This window comes from Salvelinus alpinus, chromosome 11 (genome assembly GCF_045679555.1).
Source record: "Salvelinus alpinus chromosome 11, SLU_Salpinus.1, whole genome shotgun sequence".
Taxonomy (NCBI): Eukaryota; Metazoa; Chordata; class Actinopteri; order Salmoniformes; family Salmonidae; genus Salvelinus; species Salvelinus alpinus.
The window spans coordinates 61,568,076-61,592,267 of NC_092096.1; the positions used below are offsets into that span (position 1 = coordinate 61,568,076).

At 42.4% G+C, this 24,192-nt stretch overlaps 1 protein-coding gene across 15 annotated transcripts in view; it reads right to left on the minus strand.

Annotated features, from left to right (window-relative positions):
• LOC139534958 (neurexin-2-like) overlaps positions 1–24,192 on the minus strand; it is a 1,135,712-nt gene that overhangs the window by 569,466 nt on the left and 542,054 nt on the right. For all 15 annotated transcript variants that reach the window (XM_071334534.1, XM_071334530.1, XM_071334533.1 and 12 more), the window contains one exon: positions 13,070–13,231. In XM_071334534.1, the coding sequence (XP_071190635.1) occupies positions 13,070–13,231 (162 nt within the window). The remainder of the gene's footprint in view (positions 1–13,069; positions 13,232–24,192) is intronic.

A 24,192-nucleotide genomic window follows, 5' to 3' on the forward strand; every position in this document is an offset into this window, starting at 1 on the left:
TGACGCACCGGTGTGTAAATTTAAGTTACATAACAAAGAAATCACCAGCAACTTCCGCATCTGCGGTGAAGTTGCCAGAGCTAGAGCGGTGTTTGTCAGACCAGGAGACATCCCGGAAATCAGTCTTCTCACGAAAACATCTGTAGCGTCCGAACGGTTTGACTTACAAACCACCCCATTGTGGAAATGGCAGATTCTCACAAACACGATGGTGTTCTCCGTTTTACTCTATGACCCCACAAGTGTTCCTTGTTGAAGGTTTGTGGAATCTCTTTCCTTCGTAATGCGTTTGAGCCAGTCAGTTGTGTTGTGACAAGGTAGCGGTGGTATACAGAAGATAGCCCTATTTGGTAAAAGACCCAAGTCCATATTATGGCAAGAGCAGCTTAAATAAGCAAACAGAAACGATAGTCCATCATTACCTTAGGAACGGAAAGCCAGTTTATACGGAAAATTTCAAGAACTTTGAAAGTTTCTTCAAGTGCAGTCGCGAAAACAATCAAGCGCTATGATGAAACTGTCTCTCATGAGGAACGCCACAGGAAAGGAAGACTGTGAGAGAAAAATTCCGTACTTACCTGATTTATTTGATATGAATGGTTAACAATTAATATTGAACTAATAGTAAGACATTTCTGACCTACTAATGCTGTGTTTTTATGGTCTCCACTCTAGTTCCCTGCAGCTAATCTGGGCATATGGTTATTAGAGATGGCTTGAGCTGACAAATGAGTTAAAGACTGCATTACATAGACAAGATTGTGTTTTACTAGAGATAGTTTAGGAGTATAGATAGTTTAGGATCCCTCATTGTCTCAAAATAATCCTTGCATCTGGGAAACTAAGCCAGGGTGGGGTTAAGACAACACCCCCGTGCAGATAACAACAGGATGAACCCAGAGTGGTTTATGTTGCCCCAATCTGCATGGGAGGGGTGGAACCAACCATGACTAAGCATTCTTAGACCACCTTATAAAGAACGCTGCATTTGTGTAAAGGTTAGGCTACTTGGGCCAACAGTCAAGACTGTGGGGTTGACTAGTCTCATTATTGCAATAATTAATTTATATTAAATAAAGATGATTGTTTGAAGAAATAACAAAGTCTCTCTCAGTATGAATTTCCAGGACAAGACCCAGAGTTACAGTAACTCTGTTGCAGAGGATAAGTACATTAGAGTAACCAGCCTCAGAAATTGCAGCCCAAATAAATGCTTCACAGAGTTCTAGCAACAGACACATCTCAACATCAACTGTTCAGAGGAGACTGCATCAATCAGGCCTTCATGGTCAAAATTCTGCAAAGAAACCACTACTAAAGGACACCAATAACAAGAAGAGATTTTCTTGAGTCAAGAAACACGATCATTGGACACTAGACCGGTGGAAATCTGTCCTTTGGTCTGATGGATCCAAATTGTAGATTTTTGGTTCCAATCGCCGTGTCTTTGTGAGACACAGAGTAGGTGAATGGATAATCTCTGCATGTGTGGTTCCCACCGTGAAGCATGGAGGAGGAGGTATGATGGTGTGAGGGTGCTTTGCTGGTGACACTGTCAGTGATTTATTTAGAATTCAAGCAACACTTAACCAGCAGGGCTACCACAGCATTCTGCAGTGATATGCCATCCCATCTGGTTTGCGCTTAGTGGGACTATCATTTCTTTTTCAACAGGTCAACGACCCAACACACCTCCTAGCTGTGTGAGGGCTATTTGACCAAGAAGGAGAGTGATGGAGTGCTGCAACAGATGACCTGGCTTCCACAATCAACTGACCTCAACCCAAATGAGATGGTTTGGGATGAGTTGGACGGCAGAGTGAAGGGAAAGCAGCCAACAAGTGCTCAGCATATGTGGGAACTCCTTCAAGAGTGTTGGAAAAGCATTCCAGGTGAAGCTGGTTGTGAGAATGCCAAGAGTGTGCAAAGCTGTCATCTAGGGAAAGGGTGGCTACTTTGAAGAATATAAAATCTAAGATATATTTTGACATTCTGTTAAAGGTCCTCAAAGCACAAACATCCCTGAGTACTCCTCTTTTCAGTTCACTGCAGCTAGCGACTGGAACGAGCTGCAAAAAACACAGGACCGTTTTATCTCCATCTCTTCATTCAAAGACTCAATCATGGACACGCTTACTGACATTTGTGGCTGTTTCGCGTGATGTTTTTTTGGCTCTACCTTCTTGCCCTTTGGGCTGTTGTCTGTGCCCAATAGTGTTTGTACCATGTTTTGTGCTGCTAACATGTTGTCATGTCATGTTGCTACCATTCTGTGTTGTCATGTGTTGCTACCATGCTATGTTGTTGTCTTAGGTCTCTCTTTATGTAGTGGTGTGATGTCTCTCTTGTCGTGATGTGTGTTTTGTCCTATATTTATATTTAAAAAATTATCCCAGCCCCCATCCCTACAGGAGGCCTTTTGGTAGGCCTTCAATGTAGGACATACCTAGGTGTCTGGTTAGACTGTAAACTCTCCTTCCAGACTCACATTAAGCATCTCCAATCCAAAATTAAATCTAGAATCGGCTTCCTATTTCGCAACAAACCTCCTTCACTCATGCCGCCCTCGTAAAACTGACTATACTTCCGATCCATGATTTCGGCGATGTCATTTACAAAATAGCCCCCAACACTCTACTCAGCAAACTGGATGTAGTGTATCACAGTGCCATCCGTTTTATCACCAAAGCCCCATATACTACCCACCACTGCAACCTGTACGCTCGTTGTCTGGCCCTCACTACATATCCGTCACCAAACCCATTGGCTCCAGGTCATCCATAAGTGTTTGCTAGGTAAAGCCCCACCTTATCTCAGCTCACTGGTCACCATAGCAGCACCCACCCGTAGACGCGCTCCAGCAAGTATATTGCACTGGTCATCCCCAAAGCCAACACTTCCTTTGGCCACCTTTCCTTCCAGTTCTCTGCTGCCAATGACTGGAACGAATTGCAAAAATCTCTGAAGCTGGAGTCTTATATCTCCCTCTCTAACTTTAAGCATCAGCTGTCAGAGCAGCTTAGCGATCACTGTACCTGTACACAGCCAATCTGTAAATAGCACACCCAACTACCTCATCCCCATATTGTTATTTATCCTCTTGCTCTTTTGCATCCCAGTATCTCTACTTGCACATCATCATCTGCACATCTATCACTCCAGTATTAATGCTACATTGTAATTATTTTTCACCTCTGTAGCCTATTTATTGCCTACCTCCCTACTCTTCTACATTTGCACACACTGTACATAGATTTCTTCCCCCCCAAAAAATTGTGTTTTTGACTGTACATTTATTTATGTGTAACTCTGTGTTGTTGTTTTTGTCACACTGCTTTGCTTTATCTTGACCAGGTCGCAGTTGTAAATGAGGCCTACCTGGTTAAATAAAGGTGAAATAAAAATAAATAAAATAAAAAATTGTAAATAAGAATTTGTTCTTAACTGACTTGCCTAGTTAAATAAACGGTAAATAAAACAATAAAAAATGTTAACACTTTTTTGGTTACTACATGATTCCATATGTGTTATTTCACTGATGTCTTCACTACCCCCCAACGTCTTAGAAATAATTAAACATGACTACTGGAGAGTTCCTCAACTCACTTCTCCCATTTCAACATTTAATACAAGCAGCAAATCTCTGCAAGCAGCAAATCTCTCCTTTCCCTCTCCTCCATAGCTCTACCTACCGTGAAACTGACCTATTTGTTTCTCTTTTTCATAGTTACAGCAGGCTTGGCTAACTCACTGAGCGTTTGATTGAGCCTACCCTGAGTGCTACACAGGCAGGCGTTTGCACTTCCGGGACCATTTCATTGATTTTATTGCACCAGACATAGCTCAGGAAAGCCCAGCCAAAGTATTTAATAGAAAACAAATACTAATTGAACCCAGGTCTGAACTCTGGCAGCTAAACTCCAGAGGTTGGGGATACAACTTCTGCCCTGTGGACTTCACAATCTCGTCATTAGGATGGATTAGCGAGGCTAATAAGCTATGCTAACACTGTTTTGGCAGTCAACGAGCCAGCCACAGCAGACTTAACTCGAGGTGTTAGATACAGAGTGAGGGAAGGACAAGAAAAAGAAGGAGACAAGGATGAGGACGATCCCTCACAATGCTGGTATTGTGATGTCTGAGATGCCAGACCGAGCGAGTCAGGGGACACAGACAGTGATGAAAGCCTTCTTTCAGCCAAGCGGGCTATGAGACAATTCCTGTCTGGCGCTATTATAACACAGCCTGTAAGAGGGTGGCTGGCTTTATAAAGAGACACATTTCAGGAATCACTTCTTTTACAAGTCAGTGTGAGGTCTGTAGACATTACAGTACAGTAAAGTACAAGGGCGATAATCAAACTTTCAATGAACTTCAGCGAGTTTAGTGGTAAGACAGCCTCTGTGTCCGTCTGAACATTATTTCTAAGGTTAATACTAAGATAACCCTTTTATCACTTTCCTGAAGTTATTTAACGACTTTAGCCAATAACTTTTGCCAGAATGTCTGTCTGAATCGATGACGTGTATCGGCTTAGGGTTTTCACTGTTCTGACGGCTAGCACTCTCGCTGGGCCATTCCTCTTCTTCAGGGTGACTGGACTGATTTGTTTTGTCATTGAGAAACTCGGACAACCAAAGCAGCCGCTGCTGCAGTCCAGCAAGCAGCCAGCCTGCCGCAGACATAATCACTTTCACTGACACTCCTAGGCGCTGGGGACCTCGTGATAGGTGGGTGGAGGGGGGGGGGTGTTTGTGTGTGTGATTGTGTGTGTGTGAGAGAGAGAGAGAATTGGTGAGGGCACTAGAACAGTCTGCAGCGCCCGGACTCACCCTACTGGAATCTGAAGTCAAATGTCTACTGTTTGCTGATGATTTGGGGCTTTTGTCCCCAACCAAGGAGGGCCTACAGCAGCACCTATATATTCTGCACAGATTCTGTCAGACCTGGGCCCTGACAGTAAATCTCAGTAAGACAAAAATAATGGTGTCCAAAAAAGGTCCAGTTTCCAGGAACACAAATACAAATTCCGTCTAGACACCATTGTCCTAGAGCACACAAAAAACTATACATACCTCGGCCTAATCATCAGCGCCACAGGTAACTTCCACAAAGCTGTGAACGAGCTGAGAGACAAGGCAAGAAAAGCATTCTATGCCATCAAAAGGAACATAAAATTTGATGTACAAATTAGGATCTGTCTCAACATACTTGAATCAGTTATAGAACCCATTGCCCTCTATGGTTGTGACATTCTGGGGTCTGCTCACCAACCAAGAATTCACAAAATGGGACAAACACCAAATTGAGACTCTGCATGCAGAATTCTGCAAAATATTCCTCTGCGTACAACGTAAATACCAAATAATGCATGCAGAGCAAATTTAGACCGATACCCGCTAATTATCAAAATCCAGAAAAGAGACGTTAAATTCTGCAACCACGTAAAAGGAAGCGATTCCCAAACCTTCCATAACAAAGCCATCACCTACAGAGAGATGAACCTGGAGAAGAGTCCCCTAAGCAAACTGGTCCTGGGGCTTTGTTCACAAACACAAACAGACCCCACAGAGCCCCAGGACAGCAAAACATTTCGACCTAACCATATCACGAGAAAACAATAAGATAATTACACATCGGAAAGAATTAACAAAAAAAATGAACAAACTGGAATACCATTTGGCTCTAAACAGAGAGTACACAGTGGCAGAATACCTGACCACTGGGACTGACCCAGAATTAAGGAACGTTTTGTACTATGTACAGACTCAGTGAGCATTGCCTTGCTATTGAGAAAGGTCGGTAGACCTGGGTCTCAAGAGAAGACAGGCTATGTGCACACTGCCCACAAAATGAGGTGGAAACTGAGCTGCACTTCCTAACCTCCTGCCAAATGTATGACCATATTAGAGACACATATCTCCCTCAGATTAGACAGACCCAAAAATAAAAATAAATGTAATCTAATTTTGATAAACTCCCATATCTATTGGGTGAAATACCACAGTGTGTCATCACAGCAGCAAGATTTGTGACCTGTTGCCACAAGAAAAGGGCAACCAGTAAAGAACAAACACCACGGTAAATACAACCCATATTAATGTTAATTTATTTTCCCTTTTGTACTTTAACTATTTGCACATCGTTACAACACTGTATATGGACATATGACATTTGAAATGTCTTTATTATTTTGGAACTTGTGTGAGTGTAATATTTACTGTTCATTTTTTATTGTTTATTTCACTTTTGTTTATCCATTTGACTTACTTGGCAATGTAAACATATGTTTCCCATGCCAATAAAGCCCCTTGAATTGAATTGAATTGAGAGAGAGGGAGAGGGAGAGGGAGAGGGAGAGGGAGAGGGAGAGGGAGAGGGAGAGAGAGAGAGAGAGAGAGAGGATGTTAGCCAAAATGTCATAACATTTCCTTGTGTGTGTTTAAGTGGGTTGTTGTAAGTGTCAATGTTATTTTCTTCAGGAAAACCGACGAGGATCATTTTGAAGAGGAATAATAATTGTGTTGCCTCTAAGTGTTGTAGTTTACATACAGGTGTGATGTTTTAGCAGTATTCAACAGCTACTTCCTGTTCTGTGTTCAGAGAGCAGCAACCAGACTGCATTCTAATCACCAACTCCTGCCAATGGATGTTTCTCTGTTACTTACAAGCCAGCTCAAACGCATAGGCCCAAACACACACGCACCCACGCACACACATACACGCATGCATGCTTGCACGCACATACACACAGTCACTCACTTACGCACGAACAGGCAATCATCCGACTCTCAACTAATTTCTCATTGTGGAGATACGAATTGGGAAGGCCACCCGCTGAGGTGCCTGAGTAAAATGTGTCTGAAATGAGGGGCGGAGCGGGAGGAGAGTTTGAGGGATCCTATCATCCTACCAAGGTGAGGCTCAAAAGAGCAGTGGAGAGATAGAGCGGGAATAAGAGAGGGATGAGAGGGGCCTTCTGCTAGTGTGGGAATCAGTCGAAGAAATCAATTTTTAATTTGGCTGTCATGATGGTATAGCTGGTGTATCAGCAACACTGGCATAGATTTAATTGCACACATGTCTGGAGAGAGAGGGAGAGGGGAGGGAGAGGGAGAGGGGAGAGACAGGGAGAGGGGAGAGAGAGGGAGAGGGGAGAGAGAGGGAGAGGGGAGAGAGAGGGAGAGGGGAGAGAGAGGGAAGAGAGAGGGATAGGGGGAGAGGGGAGAGAGAGGGAAGAGAGAGGGATAGGAGGGAGAGGAGGGTGTGAAAGAGGGCAAGAGTAAGGTCATATGTTGAGAGAAGGAGAGATGGCACAGGGGAAGACTCATTTCAGGAAACTAGGTATATGTTGTGCGTCACTACTTCACAGGAGAGACATTTGAACATACATATATTTTTTTAATCAAAATGCCTTCTGGAACATGTGAGCTTTCATGTGACTTAATAAAAAAACTTGCATGCCATCTGTAAATACGAATAAAATTGTTAAATTACAAGCCTAGTTGGTTTAGCCACAGAAAAAGGCAGTAACCTTCCCGCTAGCCATGATTAGCTGAACATAATGAGAGGGCTGGACATGCCGAGAGATGAGTTCGGATTGGTCTGCCATGTAGCAGGCTTCTGTTTATTTGAGCTTGTCAGTATGTGTAGTTAATCCTGTCTAACGCAGCTTTTAAAAAAACATATATTGTGTAGTGGAACTGCATAAGTGTTGCTCTCCACTTTCTGGAGGACCAAGTTTTGAAATAAGTGTAATTAGAGTGTGACAGCTAAGAAGATGGAGAAAACACCTGTCTCCGGATGACATCTTCAAAATTCCCACATTCTCAAAAATAGAAATATTGTTTAATTATTCAAACTTTTGATTGACCAAGTGTCTCTCTGTGTTCCACAGTTTACATTCCATTCTCGAACACTACAGAGCATCGAGGCAGCGTATTTTATGACCGCCATAAAACAGCCGACTTCGCGCTCTCCCCCTCTAGAGAGAGCATGCTGTAGAGCGGACCCACTGTAACCTGATCCCTCAGATCGTCACAGGAGAGTTATGACAATGGCATCCGTGAGAGAGGGAGAATCGTCCATCCATGTATATGGGTAAGATAGTCTAGCTAGCTACATATTCAGATATTACATGTTTCCAATTTTGTCAGAAAGTCATTTTAATTTAAAGTTAAAGTGTACTGTTAGCTAGCTAGCTAACGTTACGTGTATGATCGGTGTCATAATATTATTCGTGTCTCAGAGCCATTTGCTTTGCGAGGTATAGCCTAATGTTAGCTAGCTAACATTGAACCTGGTGGTTAGGTACCTGCAGATTCATGGATGGTAGTAACATCATGAGTTGGGATTATGGTTCATTGTTTAGCTAGCTAGCTACATGTCTTAACGAAAGACTCCACTATGCAAGTATGCATTTCAGTAGGGCGAGTAAAATGGTCAGTGAGCTTTTCTGTCATTTGTGTCTGGAAGTAGATAGCAAGCTAGCTAGCCATTTAGCTTGGGTGCTTGACTGCTGTTGTTAGGTCAGCTAGCTAATGTTACATGTATGATCTGTGTAGTAATATTATAAGTATCTCAGAGCCATTTGCTTTGCTAGTTATAGCCTAATGTTAGCTAGCTAACATTAAACCTGGTTGGTTTGCTACCTGCAGATTCATGCAGGATAATAACGTAATGAGTTGGGATTATGGCTAATTGTTTAGGTAGCTAGCTAGCTACATGTCTTAAAAGATTCCACTATACAAGTAACCCTTTCAATAGAATGTTAATGATGTCGCTGCAACAACTGTTGATAGATGTAGCTGGTAAAATCTCTCTGGCTATCTACTCCGATTTCAGAGCAGTCTCGTCTGAGTGTGCCAGAGCGCAGAATAACTGCGCAATGTGCGCAAAAAAAGTGCACATTGTTGCCAGCAGCACAGTCGCAGTCACTAACGCTCTGGATAACATGAAACCAGCCTAACCAGCTCTGCTAGGGCCAGCAAAATGGTCAGAGTGAGCTGTTCTCTCATTTGTATCTGGAAGTAGCTAGCTAGCTAGCCAACGTTAGCCAGTTAACTTGACTGCTGTTGTTAGGATAGAACGCTTGGATCATACCTTATCTTGGAACTATAGGGGGTGCTGTTCCGCATTAGCATATTTGGGTCTCCAAATTAAACTGCCTCGTGCTAAATTCTTGATCGTACAATATGCATATTATTGTTATTATTGGATAGAAAACACCTTCTAGTTTCTATAGAAGTTGGAATTTTGTCTCTGAGTGGTACAGAACAATATCTACAGCACTTTTCATGACAGGGGTCAGATTTCAGAAATTTTTACCCCTGATCTGGAGTCTGTTTTTAAGGCGACAGTGAATGCTATGAAGAAACCGACACTGCCTACGTCTTCCTCTGGGTGTCTGTACGTCATCACGTTTTGAATGGAGTCTATTGCACAATCCCAGCCCATATAAAACCACAAAACGTGGGATGACCTCTCTCTCTCTCCGCGCGCCACAAGCAAGATGGACTTCGGACCTGCCTCATTCCAAATCGTTATGTAACTAGTTATAGTTCTCCGGTCATGTTTTCAGTCCTTATAGTTGTTAAAAACATCATAATGTAGTTAATTTGAACCGTTTTATAGCAATTTATATCCGTTTAGTGCGATTCTGAGGAATTTATTTGTCGTGCACTTTTTAGCTTTGGAAACGTTTCGGGGTGTCGGTCGTTGGTGGTGGACATTTCGAAGGACAGAGGACATCTATCGACCAAAAGACGTTTATAACATAGAAAGGATACATTGCCCAAGAATCTGATGGAAGATCAGCTCAAAGTAAGCAATATTTAATATGATAAATCGTTGTTCTGTCGAAATATTTTAAACGCATATTTCGCCATTTTGTTTGGTATAGCTTCACTTGGCGAACCCTGTATTGAAAAGTAAGGATAATTTTAAAAATGTAAATCAGCGGTTGCATTAAGAACTAATTTGTCTTTCGATTCCTGTCAACCCTGTATTTTTTAGTCAAGTATATGATTAGCTTTCGATTAAACTAGATCACTCTGAAAGCTGACGTTCCTCATTTTGAGGCTTGAGTTGTGACTATTTCCATTGTATAACCACGGTTTTGTATGGCTAAATATGCACCTTTTCGAACAAACTGTATATGTATGTTGTAAAATGATGTTACAGGAGTGTCATCGGAAGAATTCTGAGAAGGTTAGTGAAAAAATTAATATATTTTGGCGGTGATTACGTTATAGCGCTCTTTGGCTGGAATCGATGCTCTGGTAACGTTTGCACATGTGGTATGCTAACTTATCGATTTATTGTGTTTTCGCTGAAAAACGCTTAGAAAATCTGAAATATGGTCTGAAATCACAAGAACTGGGTCTTTCCATTGCTATGCTTTGTCTATTTTTATGAAATGTTTTATGATGAGTAAATTGGTCATACACGTTGCTCTATCTAGTAATTCTAGTCGATTTGTGATGGTCGGTGCAATTGTAAACTGTGATTTCTACCTGAAATATGCACTTTTTTCTAACAAAAACTATCCTATACCATGAATATGTTATCAGACTGTCATCTGAAGAGGTTTTTTCTTGGTTAGTGGCTATCAATATCTTAGTTGAGCCGAATTGGTGATAGCACCTGAAGGAGTAAGAAACTGATGGAGTTAGAATAGTGGTGTATTTTGCTAACGTGTTTAGCTAATAGATTTACATATTTTGTCTTCCCTGTAAAACATTTTAAAAATCTGAAATGGTGGCTTTATTCACAAGATCTGTATCTTTCATCTGGTGTCTTGGACTTGTGATTTAATGATATTTAGATGCTACTATCTACTTGTGAAGCTATGCTAGCTATGCTAATCAGTGTGTGGGGGGTGGGGGGTGCTCCCGGATCCGGGTTTCTGAGGCAGTAGAGGTTAAAGAGATGGGTGGAGCTAAAGCTTAAGAGGGTGTGAACGATGCTGAATGGGTGTAGACAAAGCAGAGGTCTCCAGTAGGTGTACCAAAACATTCAAAGGCCATTTTGTCAAAAGTGAGGTTAAAAGTTTATCTACTTTCAAAGTAGAATTACTTTCCCATTGTTCCTCAATTGTAGCATATGATACCATTTTTTAGCCTCTTTTATCCAATGTAAAAAACACCATTTCAAATGTTGCGGTCCGGTCTTTCACAGATGGTAATATGGGGGAAAGAGAGGTCTCAAGTTGAGAGAAGGAGAGATGGCAGAGAGGAAGACAGATAGTAATATGGGGCAAAGAGAGCAAAGGGGATTTCACTCCATCCCCCACCCCCCAAAAAAAAACTCTCACCAAAAAAGACATGCAAACACACATCACACACCCACAGTGTTATCTAAGAACAATACAAGTCACATCACACACCCACAGTGTTATCTAAGAACAATACAAGTCACATCACACACAGTGTTACCTGAGAACAATACAAGTCACACTCTATCCTCTCTCTCTCTCCTATCTCACTCTCTCCTATCTCACTCTCTCCTCTCTCACTCCCTCTCTCTCTCTCTCTCTCTTCTATCTCACTTACTCCTCTCTCTCAATCTCTCTTCTTCCCTTAATTGGATATCTTGCTCCTGGAGGCTCCTGGCCAAGCGTATCAAAGGCCTTTCGCGCCACTGGGAACTTGAAAGCACAGCCACAGCCCTGACGCAAGACTTGTAATTCTGCCCACAGTATTGACCAACAGGATGAAACGGCCTACAGTCTGAAAGCAGCACATTTCTCTCTCTCTCTCTCTTTCTTTCTTTCTTTTTCCCTTCCTTCTCTCGCTCTCCTCTCCCTCTATCTCTCTCCTCTCCCTCTACTCACTCTCTTTTATCTTCCTCTCTCTCCCCTTCTCTCTCACTCTCTCTCTCTTCATTCGCTCCTCTCTCTTTCCCCTCTCCTTCTCTCTCTCTCTCTCTCCACTCGCTCTTCTCTCTTTCCTCTCTCCCTCCCCCCTCTCTCTCTCCCTCCTCTCGTATTTCTCCTTAATTCACGTCTGCACGGTCTTCTCTCTTTCCTCTCTCCCTCTCCCCCCTCTCTCTCTCCCTCCTCTCGTATTTCTCCTTAATTCACGTCTGCACGGTCTTCTCTCTTTCCTCTCTCCCTCTCCACTCTCTCTCTCTCCCCCCTCTCTTATTTCTCCTTAATTCATGTCTGCACGGTCTTCTCACTTTTACTTTGAATCCTCTCTTCCCCCATTTTTTTCATTTGTCCTTTTCCCTCTTTGTATCTCATTATGCTTCTTCACCTTCCCTTTCCCTAATTTCTACTTGTCCTCTGCCTCCTTTCCCTCTGTTTGGGAATTGAATGTATCATCATCAGCATCTTCATAAGACTAGGATTACTTTGGGAGGATGATTTGAAGAGGGAATTTCCAAAATAGCAGCCAAAACAATGAAAATGTAATTACTATATGATTCATTAAATCTGATGAAACAATAATGACTTATTCAATCAGAGAACGTTTATAAGGAAAGTATTGCTGTCCTATTCCCATCTGTTCCTCTATAAGTAATTGCATTGGAGTGGTCTTCCTCTCAGCTTGTTGAGTTGTGGCTTGGAGCCTTATTGGGGAAATTTTTTGTTCATACCAACTATGGGGATTTATCAGTCTACTTCCTCTTAGAGTTAGGATAATAACAATATCCAGCCTGTTTATAGGGGGAGTTATGATGCATCTAAAAGCAGGTCCTAGACCTCTCTCTCACACACACACACACACACACACACACACACACACACACACACACACACACACACACACACACACACACACACACACACACACACACACACACACACACACACACACACACACACACACACACACACACACACACACACACACACGCCCACATCACATCTGTGTGGACAGTTTGTGTACGCGAGCAAATATGTGTGTGTGTGTGTGTGTGTGTGTGTGTGTGTGTGTGTGTGTGTGTGTGTGTGTGTGTGTGTGTGTGTGTGTGTGTGTGTGTGTGTGTATGTGCATGTCTGTGTGTATGTGTGTGTGTGCCTGATTCCCCCCTCGATCCCCAGTACTGAACCAGAGACACTCACGTCTTTGAGGCAGCCCATGAAGTTGTTGCTGACGGGTGATCCGGGCAGGTCTGCAGTATTGGGACTCCCCCCAATGTAGAAGAAGTCATCTGATCCCAACATGGTATAGTCCTCCTGGGTATAACCAGTAGTGGTCAAAATACCATCCACTGATATGGTCACCTGGTACGGGCACGGCCCAACAGACACAGGTAGGTATAGAGGGATAGGTAGATGGAGAGAGACAAAAAAGAGAGAGAAAGAGTAGAGGAGTGGAGTGGAGGAGGGGAAAGGAAAGGAAGAAGTTGGATTAAACACTGGCGGTAGGCGGGTCTGTCCCCTACGGTGGGACGTTACTCGTTAACGATTGGTCGCGTTTGCGCAGCTCAGAGGGGAGTCGCTCGGGAATGCAGTTGCTGTGGTTGACCACTGGGACGGCACTGTTTCCACTCTCTAATAACAGGTCTCAAGGGCATATTATCTGACCACTTTACAACTGCACCACTGATAATATCCACACATTGTTAAATGCATGCCCTTGTAGGGTCAAACAACTGATAAACCTCAACTCTTGACTATTCTGTCTGCGTTCCCAGTCGAACATAACCTTAATCAAGAGAATCGGGGGATAAAAACAACTTTCTTTGAATATTTAATTGCCAAAAGTCGCGTCTTTTGTGTGAGGTTCTGGGTGTGCGCGGCATCTTTGATCACTGACAGAGTGGAAACCACCAGGCTGAATCAAACGTGCACCGCCAGAAGTCTGATGGAGGGGAGATACCGCCGACTGAGAAGAGAAACACGCCTTTGTTTTCCTTTCATGGAACGTAAAAAGGCGGCAACCGTCTGTTTTAAAGGCTCCCTCAGGCCCTTCGGGGGAAGATTGTCAGTTTTTGACAGAAAGGCACCAGGCGCGTAGACATATTAATTCCCTCTGTCTACAGAATGTTAAGTTCTGGGTCTATTCATTAGTATTTCCAAGACACCAAAATATCCTTCAGTTCATAGTCACTGTGAGTTGACCTTAATTTGATTTGCGATGAGAGGGGGACTCTTTAACATGTAACACCAGGCTCTGCCTTAGCTCCAGACTACTCAGGGTGGGGGAGGAAATCAGACATGAAATCTGTCCAATTGAAGTTACTATGCAGTGTGAATAGATAAAAATACCCCATTTGCCTTATAACGGACTTATACATTAGATGTGGTGTTTATAATTAAATGTCCAACCATTATAATAATGAATGTTTTAACGACTGAGGAACACTGTAACTGTGTTTGCCAGGAGTTTTGTGGAAACAGATCAGTGTCTTGCCAAGTGACTCGATTTGGATCTGATACAGTCCGATACTAATTTAATTTATAGTGTAATTTAGACTAATAGTCCTGGCTGGAGTTGCTACGACGCTCTCCAATCTTTAATTTGACATCTGTTGCTCCACATACACACTGAACCACACACAAACCAACAGCCCTGCTCTGGGTTACAATGAACAACATTACATTTCCACAGTACAAATGCTTCATACTGGGTGTATAGGTTGTTTGGGATTTACTGTACTAGTCTCTAATCCAGGCTGATTGGAGGTGGTAGAAAACAGACAATTATTTTCTTCTTTATTTTCTCTTTTAATACAGTAGGGGAGAGTGGGGTAAGTTGAGCCAAAGGGGTAAGTTGAGCCACCCTTGTTTCTAGGAAACCATACACAAAATTAATAGTTTGACCAAATATTTACGAAGAGGTCATCCTTTAATGGAGTCTGTGAAGAAAGAAACCACATGGAAAATGTGGTTAGCAAGTTAGGTAAAGAAAACTGATTTTCACAAAGTGAAATGTATTTATCGTGTTAGAGGTTTCATGATGCTTGTATCTCAACCAAAGTAGATACTGTTAAGATTGTTCTATACATCAGTTGGGATCTCTATAAGCTTCAATATGAGGTCCTAAACCTAGTATGAAAGCACATCCTTGTTTGCCTTGGGGTAAATTGAACCAATGTCCATGGGGTAAGTTGAGCCAATGATTGAACCAATGGTAAGTTGAGCAAATTGAATTGTTTTCTTCCCAGGTGTAATGCAAGGTATTATCACTGGGATATGAGGTAATAACAGGGCCTGGCCTATCTTAAAAGTGTTTTTAAAAAGTACAAAGTGTTTGTTAGGTGTTAAGCCTGTGTTAACATATGCTTAAAATGGATGTGTTGAATTGTGTTTGGGAAATAAAGATAGACATGATTTTAAAAAGGTAGTGGTAATTATTCATTCAGTACAGACATTTGTAGATGGTTCAACTTACCCTGTCCTGCGGCTCAACTTACCCCATACCCGGGTAAGTTTAGCCAAAAGACCACTTTGTTTTGGACAAGCTATGTTTTTAAAACTGTAATGTTTACATGCGTTCAGATATTTTCCATGGATAAACAACGTCCTGAAATATATGTCAAATCAACTCAAAGTTTATTGATCGCTAACACAGCTTTGCAGATGTTATCGCAGGTGCACCGAAATGCTTGTAGATAGGCATCACCAGCCTGAATTCAAACTAGATTACACACATCTACACACAATACCCCATAATGACAAAGTTATGTGTTTTTAGAAATGTTTGCTAATTTATTGAAAATGGAATACATAAATCTAATTTACATAAGTATTCACACCCCTTTGCTATGAACCTCCAAATTGAGCTCAGGTGCATCCAATTTCCTTTGATCATCCTTCAGATGTCACTAAAACTTAAATGGAGTCCACCTGTGGGCAATTTAACTGTTTGGACATGATTTAGAAAGAAACACACCTGTCTATATAAACTCCCACAACGGACAGTGCAGAAACAATACCATGAAGTCCAAGGAACTGTACGTAGATCTCCGAGGTATCTATCTGGGGAAGTGTATGAAGACCATTTCCAAGAGCACAGTGGTCTCCATCAAAAAAATGGAACGACCCAGACTCTGCCTAGAGCTGGCCGTCTGACCAAATTGACCAACCGGTCAAGAAGGACATTGGTCAGGGAGGTCCCCAAGAACCCTTTGACAGAACACAGTTCTTTGGCTGCAAGGAAGAATGGGAGAAAATCCCCAAATCCAGAAGTGCAAAGCTGATACAGACATACCCAAGATGACTCAATGCTGTATTTGCCGCCAAAGGTGCTTCTACAAAGTATTGACTCGGGTGTGAATACTTATATAAATGAGATAATTCTGTTTTTCATTTTCAATAAATGGACAAACATTTCAAAAAACATGTTTTCATTTAGTTATTACGGGGTAGTGTGTATAGATGAGTGAGGGAAAAAAAGCTATTTAATCCATTTTGAATTCAGGCTGTAAAAAGAAAATGTGGAATAAACAAAGGGCTTTGAATACTTTCTGAACGCACTGTATATCGATGTAGACATCTTTGTTAGAAATAATACTCATTTTCCATTGAGGGAGTGATGCTGAATGTCAAAAATGGCTCAACTTAGCCCACTCTCCCTTACCTGTAGGTTGATTTTGAGTATCTATTGAATCGGTTTTGTCGATAGTTTCAAATATTCAAAATGTTCTATCAATTGAGATGAATTGTAGCCTACGAAAAGTGAACTTTTAGATCAAAATATTTATTCAGCTATGTTTACCAATCAAATACTTTAGACATCTCCATACAGACAACTCAACGTTCTGGCAAACGACTGGTTTATAATAACAGTTTCCCCTCATCACCATCAATAACCGACCAGTTGAGTACAAAACTGTGAATACCAACCAAGCAAACAAAATCTATGTCCATTCAACTTTTCTAACTTCACCAACACTTCATTAAACATTTATACAAATATGCCTGAGTTGAAAGTGAAAACCATGATGCCTCGCTCTTTTGAGGTCCTGAAAACAGCCCTGACAACAACTGCACTCCAAATGTCTCGTCCCCAGCAGAGCGCTCGGCTATTCCTTTTTATTTGCTCCTTTTAGGTAATTTTTAACGTACTTCCCTCTAAAACAGGGCAACCCATTTTTATGTCTGCTGTCACTACTTGAGGAGAATATATAGAGGTCAGTTTTGGCTGCGCTTATAGGAGACGTGGAAGAGGAGGTGGTGCAGGTGGAGTTGGGCACATCCCTGGTCTTCCTGGGGATGCAGGGCTGTCGATATGTTCGCCTGAGGGCAACTTCTCTGGAGGGGGAGGGGTCCTGTGGGGGGAGGAGACTGAGGGGGGAGAAGGGAGGAGGGTCAATGTTACCGGCTATCAGTCTTTCGAGAAGAATCACAGCCCAATTGGCCCAATTGATTCCAACACAGGAGGTTGGTGGCACCTTAATCGGAGAGGACGGGCTTGTGGTAATGGCTGGAGCGGAATAAGTGAAAGGGTATCAAATACAAATACATGGTTTCCATGTGTTTGATGCCATTCCATTTGCTCTGTTCCAGCCATTATTATGAGCCATCCTCCCCTTAGCAGCCTCCACTGGATTCCAAGTACGAGTGAGTTTGACACACGCTAATAAAAAAACAGGGATCCATCGAGATTGAGTTCTCACTCCATGAACAACACAACCTCTTCTTGGCTGTTATTTGAACCCATTTCCAGGACAGAATAAGATACCAACTGCAGCAATTAAGGCAGTTTTGGCAGCGGGCCCTGTGTGTTTAGCTGTGTGGTGGTTGTCGGTGTAGCGCTACGCTAGCCTAGCACTGGGTCCAGTAGTTAGCATCATTAGAGGGCCGTTAATGGAGGGAGCGTCAGCCAGCTGCCAGCCACCTGTGAGGATTACAGCTGAAAGAGGAATATAGGAGATTAGCACTGGTTTTGGCCCCATCCCTCTCTCTTTCTCTTCCTCTCTCACCGTTTTGCCTGCCCCTCTGTATTCAGAGCCTCTCAGATCACCCATTCATGCAAGAAAAAGTAACAAGAAGTAGTTTCATTGTAGTCTCCATTTAACTATGTTTAAAAAAATACTGTTTCCTGGCAATATACTTGAATGTGTTATACTGTTAATTGTTCCAAATTGGTTATCTCCATTTGTCCAGGTGATAAGATATACAGTTGAATCAGGGGATCTGGCTTTTGGCCAGAGCAAATGTCTACAGAATATTAAGGACAGTACTGGAGGTATTGCCTCAGTCTTCAGCTCAACAGAATATTATTGTCTGGCTTGATGTTGCTTGTGGTTGCATCATCGTCCATTGGTCGTCATCATTCATTTGCCTGAGACTAACTGGTGATGACATCACAGCTAGCTGCTGGTTCAAAACAGTTTAAATACTACTAGAGAGTATGTGTCTGGATATTTCTCTTGGCCCTTTCTTAGTTTGTATCTCTGAATGTCCATTTGTCTGGAATCCAACAGCTCTTTCATACACAGTGTAATCAGCCCCTCTCTCTGCCTGACCTAAAAGGAGATGGAAAATTCAGCATCGTCACAACCACAATCTGAACTCACCACCTGTCATGTAACCTGTCACTATCCCCTATTTCACTCTCTCCATCTGTCTCAGACAAACACACACAATGCTGTGCATGTAAACACATACAGTTGAAGTCAGAAGTTTACAAACACTTAGGTTGGAGTCATTAAAACTCGTTTTTCAACCACTCCACACATTTCTTGTTAACAAATTATAGTTTTGGCAAGTTGATTAGGACATCTACTTTGTGCATGACACAAGTAATTTTTTCAACAATTGTTTACAGACAGATTATTTCACTTATAATTCACTGTATCACAATTCCAGTGCGTAAGATGTTTACATGTACCTATGGATGTATTTCAAGGCCTACCTTCAGACTCAGTGCCTCTTTGCTTGACATCATGGTAAAATCAAAAGAAATCAGCCAAGACCTCAGAAAAGTCTGACCTCCACAAGTCTGGTTCATTCTTGGGAGCAATTTCCAAACGCCTGAAGGTACCACGTTCATCTGTACAAACAATAGTACGCAGTATTGTAACGTCCTGACCAGAGTTCTTATGTGTTGTGCTTGTTTTAGTGTTGGTCAGGACGTGAGCTGGGTGGGCATTCTATGTTGTGTGTCTAGTTTGTCTGTTTCTGTGTTCAGCCTAATATGGTTCTCAATCAGAGGCAGCTGTCAATCGTTGTCCCTGATTGAGAATCATATATAGGTGGCTTGTTTTGTGTTGGGGATTTGTGGGTGGTTGTTTTCTGTGTCAGTGTTTGTGCCACACGGGACTGTGACGGTTAGTATGTTTTGTTATTTTGTAATTGTATATTGTTTTCATGTTATTAAATCATGGAAACTTACCACGCTGTACATTGGTCCTCCGATCCTTCTCGCCTCTCCTCGTCCGATGAGGAGGACAAAATAGACTGCCGTTATAAGTATAAACACCATGGGACCAAGCAGCCGTCATACCGCTCAGGAAAGACATGCGTTCTGTCTCCTAGAGATGAAAATACTTTGGTGCGAAAAGTGCAAATCAATCCCAGAACAGCAGCAAAGACCTTGTGAAGATACTGGAGGAAACAGGTACAAAAGTATCTATATCCACAGTAAAACGTGTCCTATATCGACATAACCTGAAAGGCCGCTCAGCAAGGAAGAAGCCACTGCTCCAAAACCGCTATAAAAAAAGCCAGACTACGGTTTGCAACTGCACATGGGGACAAAGATCATACTTTTTTGGAGAAATGTCCTCTAGTCTGTTGAAACAAAAATATAATTATTTGGCCATAATGACCATCGTTATGTTTGAAGGAAAAAGGGGAGGCTTGCAAGCCGAAAAACACCATCCCAACCGTGAAGCACGGTTGTGGCAGCATCATGTTGTGGGGGTGCTTTGCTGCAGGAGGGACTGGTGCATTTCACAAAATATATGGTATCATGAGGAAGGAAAATTATGTGGATATATTGAAGCAACATCTCAAGACATCAGTCAGGAAGTTAAAGCTTGGTCACAAATGGGTCTTCCAAATGGACAATGACCCAAAGCATACTTCCAAAGTTGTGGCAAAATGGCTTAAGGACAACAACGTCAAGATATTGGAGTGGCCATCACAAAGCCCTGACCTCAATCCCATAGAAGATTTGTGGGCAGAGGACCAAGGTGCAGCGTGGTAAGTGTTCATATTATTTAACAAAATACGCAACACTTGACAAAACAACAAACACGACAAACGAACAGGCCTGAAAGGTGAAACAAACACTAAACAGAAAACAACCACCCACAAACACAGGTGGGAACAGGCTACCTAAGTATGATTCTCAATCAGAGACAACGATAGACATCTGCCTCTGATTGAGAACCATACCAGGCCAAACACATAGAAATACAAAACAAGGACAACATAGAACACCAGACATAGAATGCCCACCCAAACTCACGCCCTGACCAACCAAAATAGAGACATAAAAAGGATCTCCACGGTCAGGGCGTGACAGGCAGAACTGAAAAAGCGTGTGCGAGCAAGGATGCCTACAACCCTGACTCAGTTACACCAGCTCTGTCAGGAGGAATGGGCCAAAATTCACCCAACTTATTGTGGGAAGCTTGTGGAAGGCTACCCGAAATGTTTGACCCAAGTTAAACCATTTAAAGGCAATGCTACCGAATACTAATTGAGTGTATGTAAACTTCTGACCCACTGGGAATGTGATAAAAAAATTTTTAGTTGAAATAAATTATTCTCTCTACTATTATTCTGACATTTCACATTCTTAAAATAAAGTGGTGATCCTAACTGACCTAAGACAGGGAATTTTTACTAGGATTAAATGTCAGGAATTGTGAAAACTGAGTTTAAATGTATTTGGCTAAGGTGTATGTAAACTTCCGACTTCAACTGTACCATACACACACAGACACACACACCGTCTCATCCAAGCTTGGCCTTGTTCGAATAACTCTCTGGTGATTGACGTTCGCTGTGTGCTTGTTAAAGGATCAATAACATTTCGATTTCACTTTTTAAAGGCCAAATACCCATCATGAAAGACTAACCTGTCTTCAGCTGACTACCCATCATGAAAGACTAACCTGTCTTCAGCTGACTACCCATCATGAAAGACTAACCTGTCTTCAGCTGACTACCCATCATGAAAGATTAACCTGTCTTCAGCAGACTTCCCATCATGAAAGACTAACCTGTCTTCAGCTGACTACCCATCATGAAAGACTAACCTGTCTTCAGCTGACTACTCATCATGAAAGACTAACCTGTCTTCAGCTGACTACTCATCATGAAAGACTAACCTGTCTTCAGCAGACTACCCATCATGAAAGACTAACCTGTCTTCAGCTGACTACCCATCATGAAAGACTAACCTGTCTTCAGCAGACTTCCCATCATGAAAGACTAACCTGTCTTCAGCTGACTACTCATCATGAAAGACTAACCTGTCTTCAGCTGACTACTCATCATGAAAGACTAACCTGTCTTCAGCTGACTACCCATCATGAAAGACTAACCTGCCTTCAGCTGACTACCCATCATGAAAGACTAACCTGTCTTCAGCAGACTTCCCATCATGAAAGACTAACCTGTCTTCAGCTGACTACTCATCATGAAAGACTAACCTGTCTTCAGCTGACTACTCATCATGAAAGACTAACCTGTCTTCAGCTGACTACCCATCATGAAAGACTAACCTGCCTTCAGCTGACTACCCATCATGAAAGACTAACCTGTCTTCAGCAGACTATCCATCATGAAAGACTAACCTGTCTTCAGCAGACTACCCATCATGAAAGACTAACCTGTCTTCAGCAGACTTCCCATCATGAAAGACTAACCTGCCTTCAGCTGACTACCCATCATGAAAGACTAACCTGTCTTCAGCTGACTACCCATCATGAAAGACTAACCTGTCTTCAGCAGACTACCCATCATGAAAGACTAACCTGTCTTCAGCAGACTACCCATCATGAAAGATTAACCTGTCTTCAGCAGACTACCCATCATGAAAGACTAACCTGTCTTCAGCTGACTACCCATCATGAAAGATTAACCTGTCTTCAGCAGACTACCCATCATGAAAGACTAACCTGTCTTCAGCAGACTTCCCATCATGAAAGACTAACCTGTCTTTAGCTGACTACCCATCATGAAAGACTAACCTGTCTTCAGCTGACTACCCATCATGAAAGACTAACCTGTCTTCAGCTGACTACTCATCATGAAAGACTAACCTGTCTTCAGCAGACTACCCATCATGAAAGACTAACCTGTCTTCAGCAGACTACCCATCATGAAAGACTAACCTGTCTTCAGCTGACTACTCATCATGAAAGACTAACCTGTCTTCAGCTGACTACCCATCATGAAAGACTAACCTGTCTTCAGCAGACTTCCCATCATGAAAGACTAACCTGTCTTCAGCTGACTACCCATCATGAAAGACTAACCTGTCTTCAGCAGACTACCCATCATGAACGACTAACCTGTCTTCAGCGGACTACCCATCATGAAAGACTAACCTGTCTTCAGCTGACTACCCATCATGAAAGACTAACCTGTCTTCAGCTGACTACCCATCATGAAAGACTAACCTGTCTTCAGCTGACTACCCATCATGAAAGACTAACCTGTCTTCAGCGGACTACCCATCATGAAAGACTAACCTGTCTTCAGCTGACTACCCATCATGAAAGACTAACCTGTCTTCAGCTGACTACTCATCATGAAAGACTAACCTGTCTTCAGCTGACTACCCATCATGAAAGATTAACCTGTCTTCAGCAGACTACCCATCATGAAAGACTAACCTGTCTTCAGCTGACTACCCATCATGAAAGATTAACCTGTCTTCAGCAGACTACCCATCATGAAAGACTAACCTGTCTTCAGCAGACTTCCCATCATGAAAGACTAACCTGTCTTTAGCTGACTACCCATCATGAAAGACTAACCTGTCTTCAGCTGACTACCCATCATGAAAGACTAACCTGTCTTCAGCTGACTACTCATCATGAAAGACTAACCTGTCTTCAGCAGACTACCCATCATGAAAGACTAACCTGTCTTCAGCAGACTACCCATCATGAAAGACTAACCTGTCTTCAGCTGACTACTCATCATGAAAGACTAACCTGTCTTCAGCTGACTACCCATCATGAAAGACTAACCTGTCTTCAGCAGACTTCCCATCATGAAAGACTAACCTGTCTTCAGCAGACTACCCATCATGAAAGACTAACCTGTCTTCAGCAGACTACCCATCATGAACGACTAACCTGTCTTCAGCGGACTACCCATCATGAAAGACTAACCTGTCTTCAGCTGACTACTCATCATGAAAGACTAACCTGTCTTTAGCTGACTACCCATCATGAAAGACTAACCTGTCTTCAGCTGACTACCCATCATGAAAGACTAACCTGTCTTCAGCGGACTACCCATCATGAAAGACTAACCTGTCTTCAGCTGACTACCCATCATGAAAGATTAACCTGTCTTCAGCGGACTACCCATCATGAAAGATTAACCTGTCTTCAGCTGACTACCCATCATGAAAGTCTTACTAAGAATCTTTGTTGTAGGACATGTCAAGCCTTGTTGGGATGAGATTTGATGATGTTATATACCGAGCCAGAGAATGAAACAATCCTATTAGATGAATGGAGCGCCAATCAAAGGCAGCACATTTTCTCAAAGTGCTGCCAAACATATAACTAGGGTGGCTAACACTTCTAGAGCCCTTTACTTTGAACAAGGCCCAAGACATTTTGTGCTGGCGCCAGCATTACATGGTAAAGCCTATTCGTTTAACACATACGAGGTCTGGATCATGTCCTCATGGCTGCAACACCTTATGGGCTACACGCCTGACGTTGGAGGCCTAGGAGGTAACACCTGGCACGGCACGAGACAGGATATGTCAAGGCAACAGTGACTACAAGGTAATACCACTAAGATCACATGGGGATCAAGAATACAGGCTGAGGATGAGAGAGGCGGGGGCTTTGTTAAGAGTTCTATTGACTCTTGAGCTTCCGCTTTTCCTCTCTGTCAACATGAAAGGATTGTATCCAGATCATAGCCAATGATAATCCATTATACTGTGTATGCTGGGTCAGTGAACCAATCCAAGTCGCTTTAAACCTATATGCTCTAATCCGTGATACATATTGTATGATCATGGTTTCTTCATGCTGGAGAGGGCAGAATCAGTGAAGCCAATTCCCCAGAGCTGCACCATAAGCTAT